At 56.6% G+C, this 17,315-nt stretch overlaps 1 protein-coding gene across 9 annotated transcripts in view; it reads left to right on the top strand.

Moving 5' to 3' along the window:
* ANO1 (anoctamin 1) overlaps positions 1-13,425 on the top strand; it is a 92,106-nt gene extending 78,681 nt beyond the window's left edge. For 8 of the 9 annotated variants that reach the window (XM_057552915.1, XM_057552913.1, XM_057552914.1 and 5 more), the window contains 4 exons: positions 3,449-3,501; positions 5,488-5,672; positions 9,909-10,014; positions 11,691-13,424. In XM_057552915.1, the coding sequence (XP_057408898.1) occupies positions 3,449-3,501; positions 5,488-5,672; positions 9,909-10,014; positions 11,691-11,939 (593 nt within the window). In that variant the 3' untranslated portion in view covers positions 11,940-13,424. Of the gene's footprint in view, positions 1-3,448; positions 3,502-5,487; positions 5,673-9,908; positions 10,015-11,690 lie in introns of all 9 variants that reach the window. The other variant, XM_057552916.1, reaches the window with a different exon arrangement.
* Positions 13,426-17,315: the final 3,890 nt, after the last annotated feature.

The following is a 17,315-nucleotide window of genomic DNA, read 5'->3' as shown; positions in this document are numbered from 1 at the left end:
TTGTTTATGGACTCCTCCACGGTAACCTTTCCTTGAAGAGGCTTTTGTATTCCTCCTGTGATCCGTGCAGGGCCCTGAAGGGACAGAGGGCCCCAGTGGCCCCCATGACCTGCACCCACGGCGCCAGGGGTGTCTGGAGGAAGCTCTGCCACGAAGCACAGGCGCCACGACTGCCCTGCTTGGCCCTGGAGCGGGGGGGCGGGGCGGGGCGAGTGTCTGCGGGGACCCGGCCCCGTGCGCACGTGGGAACCGGCTCCAGCATCCCAGTCCTGACCTTTGACTCCAGACCAGCGTGCTTCCTGCCCTCATGCTCATTCTTCAGGGCCTTCCGAGTGAGGAACTCTGCCTGAGCTCAGCTCCTGGGTGCTGAGAGTTGACAGGCACGTCTACACACCTCCCTGACGTGTGCTTGGAAACGGGGCTTAGCGTCTCCTGGGACAGCAGTGATGCCTTGAAGAAGTAGGCAGATGGAAATGAGGCATCTGCCCCGCGAGATTTTCATAAAGGAAGCCAAGATTTGTCCCAAACAACATCAGCCCCTTGTACCTCCAGGTCGTCAGAGCAATGATTCTTATCCTGGAGTGCGGAGCGTGTGTCTGAATAACTCGCAGGGTCAAGGCTCCAAAAGAGGCTGATCCTGTGGGCCGGAGCGGCGTCCGGGTTTTGCATTTCTTCAACAGGAGCCCACAGTTCTGGGGTGGGGATCGCACAGAGGACCGTCGGCCTGGACATAAAGACACTGTAGGACCTGGAAGACAGGCTCAGTCCCGGGCCGGGCAAAGCTCTCACTGGCCCATCCGTCTCCCAGCTCAGCAACCCCATTTTCTGTTGTCACCTGTCTCAGCCCGCTGGGCCACTCCCTGGGCCGGCCGCAGACTCGTTTCCTCCTGCTGTGCTCAGGAGCCAGCTCCCGAGGCAGCCCCCTACCCAGAAACCTCAACCTGCCCGGCTCACCAGCACCCCAGTCCCCCACTCGGAGTTCTCAAACTCAGACCCCTCGGGGCCAGGCGGGGCCGCAAGAAGAAGTGGACAAAACACACGCAGCAGGCGTGCTTGTTCCCAGCTCCGTCGAAACATCCAACCCTCGGGGTTTTTTGTCTCCCCACTTTAGTCAGGTCTGGGTTTGGATAAATGTTTCTCTAAGCGACTGGTGGTGATAAAGGGAGTTGCCTTGGTACAGAGAGACCGGCAGTGCATTGTGTGGCCTGAAGGAGGCACCACTGCCAGCCACGGCCAACTGTTGTCATGGAGATGCCAGCCCGCTGCTGACCCAGAGCTGAGGCTCCTTTAGAAGCAGCAAGTTTCGCTTTTTAAAAATATGTCATCCGGGGCTTCCCTGGTGGCGCAGTGGTTGAGAATCTGCCTGCCAATGCAGGGGACACGGGTTCGAGCCCTGGTCTGAGAAGATCCCACATGCCGCGAAGCAACTAAGCCTGTGTGCCACAACTACTGAGCCTGCGCGTCTGGAGCCTGTGCTCCGCAACAAGAGAGGCCGCGATAGTGAGAGGCCCGCGCACCGTGATGAAGAGTGGTCCCCACTTGCCGCAACTAGAGAAAGCCCTCGCACAGAAACGAAGACCCAACACAGCCAAAAATAAATAATTAATTTAAAAAAAAATAATACGTCATCCCGACCTGTCAACATCCATCAGCATTTTTTAAGTAGCGGGCGAGCTCGAGGAAACACCCTGGATGTGACACCTGGATGTGACAACCTCTGCTCGGGCGGGAAGCCTAGTTGGAAGGGCTTCCTACGTTCATACAGTCACTCAGCCAACGCTTACCCAACAGCACCAGCCCCGCGTGCCAGGCTGCGTGCCAGGCCCGGGAGGGATGGGGGATGTGCAGTCCACAGCCGCCCCGGGAGCTCGGGGTCTGCAGAGGGGCTCCCAGCCCCCGAGACGGCCGGCCGCGAGGGTGGGCCGTGCACAGCGCTGATTCCTGATTCCGTAAGGACGCGTTGCCCGAGGAGCCGCCTCCCGCTCACTTGCACCTCGAGTGCTTCCTTCGGGAGAGACGGGAAGGGTGGGTGGATCTAGCGCCCCGAGGAGCGCAGGCCCCGTGACCGCCCTGCCACTGCTCCAGCGCGAAAGTGAGTCAAAAACCGCTGCCCTCGTGGGAAGACCCAACAGAACCGGGACGAACTTCCCATCTCGGGTTCGGTGATAGCCTGCACGGACGGCTGATGGGCAGGGAGGTGAGCGTTACTCCCACGAGGCCCCGCAGAAGGGTCTGCAGCGGGCATCGTAAATGCTTGCTTCGTGGAGTGGTGCCCGGCGGGGGCTGGGGAGCCCCCACGCAGCAGACCTCGGGTGCTGGGTCCCAGCCTGCGGTTTCCAGCTTCTGGGCTACATGGGCCTGAACCCTTGTTGTCTCTGCAGACCCCCAGCATACACCCCTGAGACGGGCGCTCACTGCGAGGGCAGGAACGCCCATGAGCGGCTCTATGTGCCCTGGGTAGAGACCCCCAAGCCCCGGCCACTGTCCCCTCCAGCCCTTTCTGAGAAGTGCTGTTGTCACCACTTCAGATCTGGCTCTGGGCAGGGAGAGAGAGTGCCTGGGACAGGATTCTAGCCCCAACTTTTCGATGATGTGTGCCTAGCCTGATAGGAACGCGGTCAGGTCGGGGGCAGGGGCGAGCAGGGGCCCAGGGCGCCCTTCCAGGAGTCGCAGCGTTGAGGCCCTAAGGAGCGTGGCTGGCCCTGGGTAAAGTGCTTCCTTCCTGGGCTTTCTGGTCCTTGTCTCTGCTGGGAGCGAGGCCAGTGGAGCAGCGCGTGATTCTCCAGGTGCAGTGTAATCCTCCTCCTGTTCACCTGTGATTAGGTGCAGTGCTGCACCTTGGGGCGACGGGAACAAGGGGGCATCCAGACGGGAAACGGTTTGTACCGCACTGCTGTCCAGTCATTATACCCAGGCCATGGTCCCAGCCTCACCAGCCGGGGGCCCTGGCTTTGCTCCTTGACACTGGCCCTGCATCTGGCCTGTCTCTAAATTCAGTTTTCCTGGCACTAGAGCTACGGAAAATGCATAGGACATCAAACTTCGTGGTTTCAGTCTCCAGTTACTGCTGCGTGGGCTCTTTGGGGCAGGAGCTGCATCCAAATGGAATCTTTGTCTCTCTAGAAAAAGGCTCCATCCAAGCCGATCAGTAGCTTACGCAGCTTCGCAGGAGATTGTTCAGAACCAGGGACCAGATGTCTCTAAGCATCTCTTTGAGAAGCTACACAGTTTGCTTACAGATAGCTGACGAGCCAGGACAAGCCATGGGCTCTGTTGTCAGCCAGGCTCCCCCAGGCCCTCCCCAAACAACTCCCTGTTACCACGTGTCTGACCTGCCCCAGAAAAGGACCAGACCGGCCCCTGCGAAGGCCGGGCTGCTGCCTGCTAGCCCGGGTTACTGAGAGCCAGGGCAAGGGGGTCTTTAAACCTGTGCTTCCCTCCCCACCAGGAATCTGGTACAATATCCTCAGAGGCGTCGGGAAGCTTGCTGTCATAATCAACGTAAGTGACCGGTGACGTCAGGACCTCGGCCGGGAAGCCCAGCCCAGCTGCCACGTGGCCGGGCACCCCTTCCCCTTGCAGGGAGCTGGTCCGTCCCTCCAGCCTCAGAGCGGTTCCCAGCTGGCAGGGGCGTCTCCTCTTCAGAAGCATCCCTTGAGGGGATGGGTCCTGTTGGGGGCGGGGCGGGCTCAGGCGGGAATGACAAAATCTCCTCGACCTTTCTCTGCAACCGCGGGCAAAACCCTCCACCGTGCCCACCTTGGCCCCTAAGTCCCCTCTCTCCCAAGTCCTGAGAACAAACAAGAGAAGGAGATAGAGGCAGGCAGGGAGGGAGAGGGAGAGAGACAGAGACAGGGAGGGCGGGAGAGGGAGACACACAGAGACACAGAGACAGAGAGAGACACAGAGATTCCTCATTAGCAACTCTTCTGCTCTTTTTTAAAAAAGTTAATTTGGGGACGTCCCTGGAGGTCCAGTGGTTAAGACTCCGTGCTTCCACTGCAGGGGACACGGGTTCGATCCCTGGTCGGGGAACTAAGATTCCGCAGGCCATGAGGCACGGCCAAAAAAACAAAATTAACTTTCCCCCTTTATGTGAAACTCATGCCCGCTCTTTAAAGAAAGTTTGAGGAATACTGAAACACGGAGAGAAGAGGAAGCTGCCAGTCGCACACACACGCACACAGGCACACACAGACACATGAGCTTGCTGGGGACAGTGCCCCACCCTCCATGGCCCTGCCCCGGCATCTGGTCCACGAGAACCCCAGTGGGGTCTGCAACGCCTCAGCCCTGTGACCCTAACCCCTCCACCAGCCGGCCAAGCCTGAGCCCCCCAGAAGCTGCCACCTTGCGCCTTGTAGAGTCGGTGGGGGGCGGGCAGGCAGCTCCCTGGAGCAGATGGTCACAGTGCTGGGTCAGGGTCACAGTGAGGCCCTGACACTCAGTCCCCACGGCACAGGAAGTGATGCTCGGCCCAGGAGAAGGGACCTCAGAGCCCTGAGACCTGCTTTCCCTGCTGGCTGACAGCTCCCTGGGTTAAGGCTTTGAAACCCCACTTATACAGGGAGGCCGTGGGCTGACCTTGCACACTGGACAGCGACATCTCCGCACCGCGACCCGGGCTGAGCTGGGGAGCACATTTTGATGGGGAGAGGCTGGAAACACCAAGGTACAGCCCCTCTGGAGCATGAGCATGGGGGCGCTGAGAGCAGAGCAGCTAGGAACAGGCTGGACGTCTCATGAGAACAGCCAGCAGCAACAATAATAATAATGGCAGCTAACATTTATTGAGCATCTAGAATGCTCCAGGCCCTTCTAAGCCCATTCAGTGCACCCACCCACTAGTGCACACATGGCCCATGGAGGCAGAGGGTTATTGCCCCATCTTGCAAGTGATACACCCGAGGCACAGAGAGGTCAGGCGACTTGCCCAAGGTCACACAGCCAACAAGAGGCAGAGCTGGACTTTACCCCAGGCCATCGGGTCCATGCTCTGATACTGGCCTCACACTACGCTGCCCCAGGGACTGCTCTAGAATAGGGTGAGCTGGATCTGAACTTCACAGTCTACAAAGCACTTTTCCTCCCTGCCTTGCTCTCTTTCAAACAAGCCAGGAAGGAGAAGCACCTAGAGTGGGCGCTGTTAGCCCTGTTTGACAAGAGAAAATGGAGGCACAGAGAGGTCAGGCGATTTGTCCAGGGCCACACAGCCAGTGAGAGGCAGCCAGCATTGTCCCCAAGCCTTCTCGTACAGGGGCGCCCTGTTCCCAGCCCCCAGGCCCTCTCCTCAGGGTGCTGGAGGGGCTGACAGGAATGCCCCCAACCCTTCGTTTGTCACTTGACGAGCCGAGGCCATGGGGTCATGTTTGCCAGCTTGGGTCACATGGCCGGGCCCTAGGGCCAGCGCTGCCCTGGCTCAGGTGGGGTGCGTCCCCTTCCCCCTCCCAGCTGGCGTCCGCACTCACTGCTCTGTTCCCCGCCCAGGCGTTCGTGATCTCCTTCACGTCGGACTTCATCCCTCGCCTGGTGTACCTCTACATGTACAGTGAGAACGGGACCATGCACGGCTTTGTCAACCACACCCTCTCCTCCTTCAATGTCAGCGACTTCCAGAACGGCACGGCCCCCAACGACCCCCTAGACCTGGGCTACGAGGTGCAGATCTGCAGGTACCGCCCAGGCAGCTCTCTTTAAAGAGCCCCATTTGGTGGGCTTCTGGGAAAACCCCGGTTCAAGCCAGGATTCTTTCAGGGCAAATCACAGAAGAGCTCAATCTTGCTTCAAGGGAAAAAAAAAGTATCTCTGGGGTGGGGGTAGGAGATGATTTATTAGTTCTTTAACTAAGAAGTCCATGGTAGGCTTCAGGCATGGCTGGATCCAGGGGCTGCCGTTTGTCATCTGGCCCCATTCTGACACCGCCTCCCGATTTTATACATTCCTGCATGTTGGCATCATTTCCTGACAGGCAGTAAGCGACCCCCAGCAGTCCTCTCTGCTCAGCAGTCCCAGTAGGGGGACTTTCTTTCCCACTAGTCAGCAAAAGTCCTAGGATTGAGTCTCAGTGACCTGTCTTGGGTCAGAGGCCCATCCGTGAACCAATCACTGTTGCCAGAGTGTGCGGGGCTCTTATTGGCTAGGTCTGGGTCGTGTGCCAGGGTATGGAGTCATGGCCATAGATTTGGGGGGGCATCCCAAGGAAAACTGAGGTGCTGGGTGCTGGGCAGGCAAAAGCAACAGAAGTCTGAGAGGGTCCGACCTGCGGGGCCCCGTCAGCTGGCCAGACACTCAGGGCGGGCAGGGAGCACCCCAGGAAAGACGGAGGCGGGGAAGTGGGGGGGCACGAGTGAGGGGCAGAGCCAGGCCTGGCTATTCGCTGTGCATCTTCCCCGTGCCAGCCTGGCTGGGTTAGGGGCCGGGGGCTCAGGGCTGGGGGCTCGGGAGTGGGCCACGTGATCCCTGCTGCCCAGGGACTTTGTGCAGGGGCAACAGAAGCATAAACAGATCGAGTTAAAGGGGTGATAGTAGCCGGAAGCCCAGGTAGAGGGTGGAGGCAGTAGGGGTCACTCCAAGGGGAGGGGCAAAGTGGGTAAAAGAAGAGTGGTGAGCAGGGGTGTCTGTGGGTGGGAAGCTGCAGCCTGTTCTGGAGCGTAAAGCGTAAAGGGAAACGTGGTGGACGGTAGGACTGAAGGCGCAGGCAGAGGCACGGCATCCTGGGTCAGGAAACAGACGACTGTGGAGTGATTGGCCACGGGCTTTGCCATGAGGCTGAGACCGGGGAGGCAGAGTGGGGCACGCTCAGCATCTGTTGGCAGTCCGAACCGCCTCCAGCCCAGCTGAGATTCAGAACACGAAAGACTGCAAGGGCCAGAACACGTGTCACAAAGCCCACGCGATGACGCGCAGCCCTTTCTGCGTAGGGCGGATAACTTACCCCAAGGCTGTTTACTCTTACTTTGCCCATAGTTCTATCAAGCTTACCTGTCTGTCTTCATACCCTTGCCCTAGTAGCAGGAGGTGGAGGAGGCTGCCAGGGTCCAGGGTGCTGACAGCAACGAGCAGTGGCATGTGGCTGCTTGCAAAACAAAAAACTGGCCCAAGAAATGGAAAAACAGCACCGCGTGCGGTCATTGGAACAGGCAGGCAAACCTATCCAGCATAGGTGCTACCGATGGCTTTGCAACAGCGGATGTGCCCGGCTGACCCCGAGGGATTAAAGAGAAATTACGCGACATGCCGTGTGTTCTGTGTCAGGGCAGGGACCACACCTACTCTGGGACCCGGTACAGCCAGGCCTGCCAACGAGAAAGGGCAGGTGACAGACAAACATGCAACACGACCTGCTTCCCGCTTTTCAGAATCCCACCCACCGCATGTTTCAAGGCACATGTATGTGAGCACGTACATCACAGGAAAGGCCCAGGTGATCTGCTTCAGCCCCCTGCATGGTCGCCTCGGGCAGGGTCGGCCTGGAGAGCTGGGGGTCAAGGGCAGGGGCTCAAGGTCCCTTCCTCCCCCTCCTCCTCAGGCACGGGCCCCAGAGACCCCCGAGCTTCCGGTCCAGGACCCCTGCCGCTTCTCAGCCAGCGCTGCACTTCTCTCGCTTTGTTTGAACATCCCACGCCAAGAACACACTCAGGCCGACCAATTTAACTCAAAATGAATTTTAGAGGAAGAATGATTTAGAACAAAGAAGGCAGGGGTATAGGTGGTCATTTTATTATAAATTCCCTCAGAAATGTCAGTGTTGGTGTTTCCTGGGTAAGAATCGGGCATCGGGCATCCAGCCCCCGGAAGCAGCTCCCCATCCATGCATCGGTCAGGAGTCCTGGCCACGCAGGGGGAGGCCAAGGAGACAGAGCAGAGACCTGGTTTTTAAGTGAGACCCTTGTTACTTTTACCCCCACAGAGAAAGAAGGCCATGGGCCAGTCCACTCTGCTCCCTGGGATTTGGGCTTTAGCCAGGCCCACCCAACCGTTGCCCACTATTAAGTGCTGTAGGTGCCGGCCGTACTGCCGGCCGCTCCCCTGTCAAGCCGCCTCCCAGAGGGGTTGGCTGTGGGAGGAGCAGCACCCAGCCCAGCCTGGGGCAGCAGGTATGGGAGAGGCAGCTTAGCAGAGCTGAGTACTGTGACCACTGCTGGCTACCATTTATTCCTGCACTGAAACAGGCATGGTCTCATTGAATGCTCACAGCAGCCCCAGAGAGGGCATTATTATTCTCCCCAGGGAGAGCTGGCAGGCTTAGCACAAGAGCAAAGCAAGGAAAACTGTAAGATCATCTCTGTTAGAGGTCAGTGCAGGTGGTGGGGGTTGGCATCTGGACGGTTTTTATGTAAGTGGGCTTTGAGGGATGCATAGGAGTTTGCCAGGTGACCCAAACACATTTCCCAGCATCCTGGTGCAGCTGGCCTTGAGAACAGAAAGAAGAGGGAAGAGAAAATGTGTGTGGCTTCTGACGCTGGGAGAACAGGGGATGCCTGTTCCCATCGGAGATCAGGTGGTGCATCTTCTGCGTGGCTCAGCAGCTGGCACCAGAGGGTGTGTTCCCAGCCCAATCCTATCTCTGGGGTTGGCAGCTTAGCTCTGAACAGGCCCTCCAAGACTCCCATCCAGCTCCCTCAGACACAAAGCTCTGTGGGTGAGGGGCCCTGTCTGTGCCCCCTGCAAGCTCTGCCCCTGGAATGCAGGGACATGCAGTAGCTGCTCAATAAGTACTTGTGATGTGACTAAGTGAGGGAATGCCAGACCGAGGCCCAGAGAGGCCACGCGATGGTGCAGGGACGCACAGCAAGGCGGGAGCCGGCTCTGGGTCTATGCGAGGCCTGTGCCCACAGAGCTAGGTGCCTCCTCTCCCGGTCTCCCCAACTGGGCCTCAGCTTTTAAGTAACCAGCAGGACACGCCTGCAGCCCAGCACCTAGAAACCGCCCCGGCCACGGCTTCCTCACACGGCTTTATGGAAGCTTTTCCCCCACAGAGGGGGTCAGTCCTGTTAAAACCAAGCACCCCCCAAATTTGGGGGCGGTTGGTGGGGACAAAACCCGGGTTCTCATCCTCACCTGCCCCACATCAGGCATCTCTGGGCCTCTGAGAAAAAGGCAGACCTAAAGCCCAGGGGACACCCACCACTCCCGCTGCACAAGGGACAGAGGTGGGACCTTGGGAGCCAGGGAAGTAAGCAAACTTGTCTCCCAGCAGGCGCTCGTGGGCAATGTCTGGAAGTGATAGAAGAGGGGTGGGCTGGTATTTATTACACGGAGATAAGGAGCTAACAGTTGGGAGAGGGAGAGACATGCACTGGGCCCCGTGGGGCAGGGCGGGCCTGGGGACAGTTCCCTGGTGCCCTGACCACACCAACTGTATGGTTAACGTCATACCAGGGCTACTTTGAGAAAATGTTTCATTTTTTCCAATCGTTTCCCCGACAGAGAGGGTTGAGACTGGAGAACTGGATTTCATGGAACCCTGCCTGGAGTTTTGCGGATGATGGGGGTTGGGTTGAGGTTCTAGGCTTAGGGACCCCACCCCTCTTCAACCAGGGAGGCCCCACTTGCTTTGTGTGACCTACCGGAGTCTCAGGTGGGATTTCTTTTTGGAAAATGGGCTCCACTGCCTTCAGAAGTTTGGAACCCCTGGACCCGATGGTCCCAGAGCCCCCTTCTGTGGGCCCACGGCTGGACTTAGGGGGACGCCCCTCTGGCCTGTCCAGCCCACGTGGGCGCTGGTACCCCCTCCAACGTGGGGAGACTCCCTGGGCGTGTGAGTGGGCTGGAGGGGGGCCTCTTCCTCCAGGGAGGGTGCTGTCCTACAGTTGGCCCAGGGTCCGACTCAGGCTTTCCTGACGCTCACAAGCCCCTCGGTGCGGCCAGACCCCAGTTCCTCTCGAAGACCCACCTCTATTTTGCAGGTACAAAGATTACCGGGAGCCACCATGGTCGGAACACAAGTACGACATCTCCAAGGACTTCTGGGCCGTCCTGGCCGCCCGGCTGGCCTTTGTCATCGTCTTCCAGGTGCGAGGGCCCTGTCTGCTTCCGGAAGGTTTGGGAATTGAGGCACCGAGGAGGCGCTGTATGCCCAGCACAGGGTCAGGGGGACAGCAGCTGGCCGGCGTCGGGGGCTTGGAGGCTGGAGGACTTGCCCTGGGCACCCAAGGGTGGGGAGTACTGGTGACCCCAGGCCCTGGACAAGGACAGGTCCCAGACCCTCCTCAGTTAAAGGAGGGCGGGAGGGGTGCCGGAAGGACTGGGGTTGTTCAGGGAACGCAGGTTTAGTTAAATGCAAGGCATCTTTATTGAAGGAGACCTGGGAGGGACCCACCTCAGTCTCCCCTGTCACTGTGCAGCGGGAGACACGCCCCAGCGGACAGGGCTGGCAGGGACAGGAGGGCAGTGGGCTCCCGGCTGACACCAGCGCCCCCCTGCCCCCCGCCGCAGGCAGGGGACCTGGCCCCGCCTGGCCCAGTCTCTGGGGAGAGGGGCTAACTCTGAGGCCCGAGCGATTCCCAGTGGACAGGACCCCAGACTGGGGAGCAGCTGATGCACGCAGCCCTGAGGTCCCAGCCGGGGAGGCCGTGCTGGGGTTGCCCTCCTGTGTGGCCCCCAGAACCTGGAATCCAGACACTGGGTTCAAGCCCCAGCCCTGCCCCTTCTACACAGTGTGGGCCCTGGCAGGGCTTCCGGCCCCCGAGGCCCCACTGCCTTGTCCGCCAGCTTTCCATAACCCTCTGGAGCCAGAACTAGTGTCCGGGGCCCAGTTCCCTAGAAGCAGAGCCTGAGCCAAGGATTCTGGTGCAAGCCGGCCATTGAGGGAAGGCCCTGCAAGGGGATGGGGGCACAGAGCTCGGCTGGGAGGGAGTCTGGGCTGGACCATGAATCCCACCACACACGTGGGTCCACCTTGATGCAAAAGAGTGCCTTTAGTCTGCCCACCTGGCCAGTCATTGGCTGCAGCCATCCAGGCCGGGAATGGGGAGACAGGGGAGGATAGTTCCCTGGAGACGAGCCTCTGTGAGCCTTAGCGGCCAGCACCCACCACAGCTGGGGGCTGGGAGCGTCAACCCAGAAAGATGATGGCGGATGGGGGGGCACCAGCACCTTCCGTGACAAGGTGACTAACTCAACCATACATACTAACAAGTGCCGGTCAGACGGAAGTTTAAAAACCAGAGATTTCCGTTTTTCCGTAAAAGCCAACTCATTTGCACCTTATGGACCAGAAATGCATCCAGGGAGGCGGCAAACGTTCAGGGTGATCCCGGGAGACCTTACAAATGGCAGAAGGGCCTGCAGAATCATCAGAGACAGTTTAAGCTCCCTGCATTTCTGAGCTCTTTGTATTTTGACTGTTTTCCCTTAAAGCCTTAACACTTGTTATATTTGGTGATGTGTAACCAATCAGATCATTTCTTAAGCCTCCCAGCCAAGAGATTCAGAACCACTCAGAGACACGTTTCCTATTTACTGAGCTCAGATTCTTTCAAGAAAGTCAGCCACCGGAGGCCCACCCCTGGCTGGTTTCCTGTTTCATTTATACCTTCCGGGAAACCAAGGCCTGGGAAGTCCAGGTGTGTCTGAGGTCCCAGGGCCGGGCTGTGACGGGACAAGGCACTGCCAGGTGGGATGCAGGTGGAAGTGGGAGTGCTTCCCAGGTCCTCCTTCCCACCCCCTGGTGCTGACTCTCCTTCCAGAACCTGGTCATGTTCATGAGCGACTTTGTGGACTGGGTCATCCCTGACATCCCCAAGGACATCAGCCAGCAGATGCACAAGGAGAAGGTCCTCATGGTGGAGCTGTTTATGAGGGAGGAACAGGGCAAGCAGCAGCTGCTCGACACGTGGATGGAGAAGGACCGGAAGAAAGCGGAGCCCTTCAACAACCACAGCCCCACGCCCCCTGCCCCGCCAGACAGCCCCGACTTCCCCGGGGGCGCCCTGTAGCTGCCGGGCATCCCTGTCGACGACGCACACCCTCTCCCGGGGCAGGCGATTTCTCACAAACCCCTGGCCCAGTGGCCCCTGGGTTTGTGACAAGCCTGGAAGACCACTTTCTTCTGATAGGACAATATTTCCCCGTCTTTTTCTGTTTTGTTTTGTTTTGTTTTTCTTGTTTTTGCACAAAACCATTAGGCAGGGAATTCTGTTATCTTTAGTATTCAAGGTTAATCAGAGTGATTGCTGGGGACAGGGTGATACACAGCGGACACAGGGGCTTTGCGGAAGTGATGCTTGGAGTCTGGGGTCTCCTTGGCCGTTGGCGGTGAGCAACAGCCCCCAGAAGACATCGTCTTTAATCCTCCTGATGCCTTAAGAGAGAGGCGAGGTGGTATTCCAAGGCATTAGACAAAAGCTGGTGCGAGATCTGAGGGCAAACAGAGAAGTGGGTAAGGAATAAACGATGCTGACACTAGTTCCAAAAGACATCACCTGTCTCTAGGTTGAAAAAGTGAGATTTTTCATCACCTTTTCCTTCCCTGGATTCAGAAACCGAGACACTGGTCAGAAAGAGAGGTGCCCTGGCTCTGTCCACCCAGAGGGCCAGGAAGCTCTGAATTTACTCTTGGAGAACTAGCGGGGTGCAGGTGTCCTGAATGAGCGGTGACTGGCACCTCTGGGGTCCCCACCAGCAGCCACATGCCTCCCCCACCTCAGGGTGACAGAAAAACAGGCGGCAAGGGATTATGACCTCGGAGGCATTTCTGTAGACGGCTTCAGGGTTGCAAGAAGTCTTAAGGCTTCTGGGGGTACTTTTGCAGCTTCAGAATATTTATTGGGTTTTTTTTTAAATCAATTCTACAGTGGATGTAAGGGTTTTTTCTCTGTAGCTCAAAGGCGGAAGGCGTTTATTTTATTAGCTAACCAAATATCATTGAGAGGAATTTAAAATACTGTTAATACCAAAGATTTTTATTAATAAAGGCTTCTATTTTGGTAACACTTCTCTATATTTTTACTTACAGGAATGTTACTGTTGGACTGTTATCATTTTAAAAGCTTGTGAAAACAAATCTCATAGCTGATAAGAATGATCTCAATTTGCAGCCATTATACTAACCGATGATCTGAAATTTCTCAAGCACCCAGAGAAACATAAAAGAAATGTTTCACCGAAGGGAGGCACGAAAAGATAAACGTGTCTGTCTTGAACGTGTGGTCGGTGAGACGCTGACATTCCTGTGAGCCGTCAACTAGGGGGGGAAGTCCGTAGGTGTAGCAGATTTTCGTTATTTGCTAAAGTCATGCAATCTGATGCTTCTCCTTTCTCTTGTACAGTAAGTGGTTTGAAATGGGGTTTTTTGTATATAAACATTGTATTAAAAATGAGGTGATTACCAAAAATCCTTTTATGGAAACCATTCTTTTTTTTAAAAAAGTGAATGTACACAAATCCACAGAGGACCGTGGCTGAACGCTCGTCTGAATAAATTTGCATACATGACACCTTCCTCTCAAACCCTGTCTGCGTGACTTTTGCCCCAGGAAACTCGAGGGGCCAACCCCAGAGCCCCGTGGTTGGACCTGCAAATGCGGAGGGACTCATAAGCCTCCGCATCCTCAGCCCCAGACACATGGCTCGTTCAGGATGTTCCTGGGACGTTGTCTGTCTGCGAGTATGTGCATGGGCGTGTGTGTCTGTGCACACGTGTGTGATTTGCGTGCATATGCGTTTGTGTTGTTTTGTCTGTGTGTGTGCATGCCTGTACACGTATGTGCACCGGGCGCGGGGGGGAATTGTGGTCACACCTTCCCAGCAGCCTCTTCCACGATACCCAAATCCCAACCCCTGGTGCCCGCAACCCGACAGAGATTTTAGTATTTTGGATTTTGCGGACCTAAAATTTCCCCCAAACCTTTTTGGGACCATCCCAGGGTTGCCAGTGCTTTCATTTGGGCAAGTGGGGGCACTTTTTCTTTAATTCATTACCTATAATCACCATCATTTCATGAAAGAAAGAATATCTTTCGCACTCAAACGTCAGCAAGGCCTTGACCCGCACACCTGCAGGGCCAGGGCGGGCCTCGGGCGCCCCTTGTGCTGCTGCATCCCCAGGGAAGTCTCAGCAAACCCGAGCTCACGAGGCCCTGACTGCTGCTCGGTCAAGAATGTCCTTCTGGGGAATTTGCTGGCGGTCCAGTGGTTAAGACTCCGCGCTTCCACTGCAGGGGGTGCGGGTTCAATCCCTGGTCGGGGAACTAAGATCCCACATGCTGTGCAAGGCGGCCAAAAAATAAATTAAAAAATAAAAAAATAAAAGTTCCTTCTAAAGCTTTGGAACCTCTTGCTTAGTCCTGATGAGGGTGGCTCTCAGGGCCAGCATTGCCGGAAGCCCTCCCCTTTCATGGGTCCTCCCAGGGGGAGGATCTTTGACCCCAATGAGTACATGAGCGAACAGTCTCAGAGTGGGGAGGTGACTTGCCCAAGATGACAGGGCTCCTTGGCACCCCTTAGAGAGATCCATCCAGGCAACGTTCAAGATGAAGCCGTGAGCAAGGGAGACACTGCCCCTTCCCTCAGGGGATGACCTCTTGCAGTGGGCATCAGAGGCTGAACGAGAAAATGAACCCAGCACCAGATCATCTCAGAGGAAGGAAGGGGCGCTGATGAAAATAAAACAGGGGTGTGACTGAGAGTCACTCAGAGTGACCAAGCTGGGCAGGGAGGCCCCTGGAGTCTGAACAAGGAGGAGCCAGAATGTAAAACCCTGGAGGAAGGTAGGATGGTTCAGGCAGCAGAGCGCATGTGCAAAGGCCCTGAGGCAGCAGTGTGCTGGGTGATTTGGAGGAGCAGCAAGAAGTTCATCATGCCTGGAGGGGAGGCACGGGGGTGGAGGTGGCAGGAGATGGGGCAGGAGGCGGCAGGAATCGGGGACCAACTCGCACCAGCCCCCGGCTTAGTGAGGACCTCGAGCTTGGTGGTAAGTCCACGGCAGGGGCTGGCAGTCTTAACCAGGGCAGTGATGGACCTGATTCACATTTTGAGGTCTTGGTGGCTCTGGGTGGACACTGCAGTGGGGTGGGGAGCCACAGAGGAGAGTTGCAGAAATTCAGATGAGCAATGATGGGACTTGGACGAGGGTGGTAGCCGTGGGTGGAAGAAAGCCAACAGATTAACATCACAAGGACCTGGGATCTGGCAGCAAAAGGACCCCCAGAGATGAGCTGGTCAGACAGTGCCATTATTTCACAGATGGACACAGTGAAGCCCAGAGAGGGTCAGGGCTCTGCTCCGGTCACACAGCAAGCTGGCTACACAGCCATCCCTCGGACCCAGGCCCCTGGCACCCAGCGCTGAACAGTTTTTGCTTCTGGTCCCCGGAGTGGTGTGGCGGGAGCTGGGCAGGGCTGGGCCCCCAAGCACAGACAGTGAAGGACCAGGGCCTGCAGGGGGCCTGAGGTCTGGGGCCGGGGGCACTCATGCCAGCATCTTTTATGGGGACTCAGCAGCTCTCTTGAAGGTGGAGCCTGCTGTGAGCTGCAATCAGCCCAAGATGCCTCTGTTTGATAGGTTCAGTGCTTGTTAAATTTTTTTAGTTAATTTAATATATAAAAACCCGGTACATACACATAAAAATCCAGATTTGTATGTTCTCTTGAAAAATCACGCCATCTGATGACACAGCTGTATTTTTCAGCATGTCACATTCTTGCACTTGACTGGAGACCAGTGGTGGCCCTTCTTCTTTAGAAGGCACGTGTCCTTTCTGACGATCACGGCCCCTCTCCCCACTCTCCCACTGGCTGAGGGGGCGGCTGAGACTGCAGCTCCTGGAGTCACGGGCCCTTCTAGACAAGCCTCAGGCCCGGTCCCTGTCCTGGGATCCAGGACCAGCTGTGGGCTTCCCTGGAACAGAGCTTGGCCAAGGTGTGTGCCTGAGACAGGGCTGTCCCCTCCCCAAGGCTGGACTCAGAGCCCCTGCCCCCAGCACCCACATCCCCAGCACCCACACACTTTCACCTACAGGTTCCCGTGCCCCCCACCACAGGTGGTGTGTGCCCCGCACTTCGGCAACACTCATTCACCCATCCATGTTTTGTAAGAGCCACAGCAAAGTAGAGGAATGCTAACACTCGCCAGAAAAGAGGCCAGGAAGCAGCACTGACGTAGTGCCAGGCACGGAGGAGGCACCAGAAAGTGCTGAATGAATGAGTGAGTGAGTGAGGGATGGATGGATGGGTGGATGGATATGGGAGGGAGGGAGGGAGGGAGAAAGGAAAGGTGGATGGATGGATGGACATTTGCATGGATGCATGAGTGGATGGGTGGATGGGTGGATGGATGGATGGATGGATGCATGGATGGATGGATGGATGGATGGATGGATGGATGGGTGGATGGATATGGGAGGGAGGGAGGGAGGGAGAAAGGAAAGGTGGATGGATGGATGGACATTTGCATGGATGCATGAGTGGATGGGTGGATGGGTGGATGCATGGATGGATGGATGGATGGATGGATGGATGGATGGATGGATGGACATTTGAATGGATGGATGGATGGACATTTGAATGGGTGGAAGGATAGAAGGATGAGTGGATGGGTGGATGGGTGAATGGATGGATGGTTGGGTAGTTAGATGGATGGGTGGATGGACATTTGGATGGATGGATGGATGGATGGATGGATGGACATTTGGATGTATAGATGGATAGACATTTGGATGGATGGATGGATGGATGGATGGATGGATGGATGAACATTTGAATGGATGGATGGACATTTGGATGGATGGATGGATAGACATTTGAATGGATGGATGGATGGATGGATGGATGGATGGATGGATGGATGGATGGATGAACATTTGAATGGATGGATGGATATTTGGATGTATGGATGGATAGACATTTGGATGGATGGATGAACATTTGGATGGATGGATGGATGGCAAAAAGACTGATGACTGGGCCTTTCTGCCTTTGAGCCGAGTGGACCTCTGAGTCAAGCTGACAGGGATGGTGGTGGAGGAGGTAAGGGGCCCATGGGAGGTAAGGTCTGGTGCCTTCTGGACCACAGATATGCCCACAGCAAGTAGCCCACCCCATGCTCACTCACAGCCTTTGTCAGAGAAGCCTGTAGCAAAGATACATCTGATGCCCAGAGACACCGACTTGGCTCAGCACAAGCATTTTAAGCCTGGTTTGCTCAGAAGGGCTGGTGGACATTGCCCCTGCCAAGAGCCTGCCAGGATGCACCCCTGGGAAAAAGGCAACCTTGTACATACTAAGGTCTGATTTCCTGAGCTCTGCCAGGTAATTTATTTAGTGTGCCCATTCCTGCTGTCCCCTCTCCACACCCCCCGCCCCCTCCCCCTCATC

Source organism: Balaenoptera acutorostrata, chromosome 9 (genome assembly GCF_949987535.1).
Source record: "Balaenoptera acutorostrata chromosome 9, mBalAcu1.1, whole genome shotgun sequence".
NCBI lineage: Eukaryota > Metazoa > Chordata > Mammalia > Artiodactyla > Balaenopteridae > Balaenoptera > Balaenoptera acutorostrata.
This window is presented reverse-complemented; position numbering and strand designations above follow the sequence as displayed.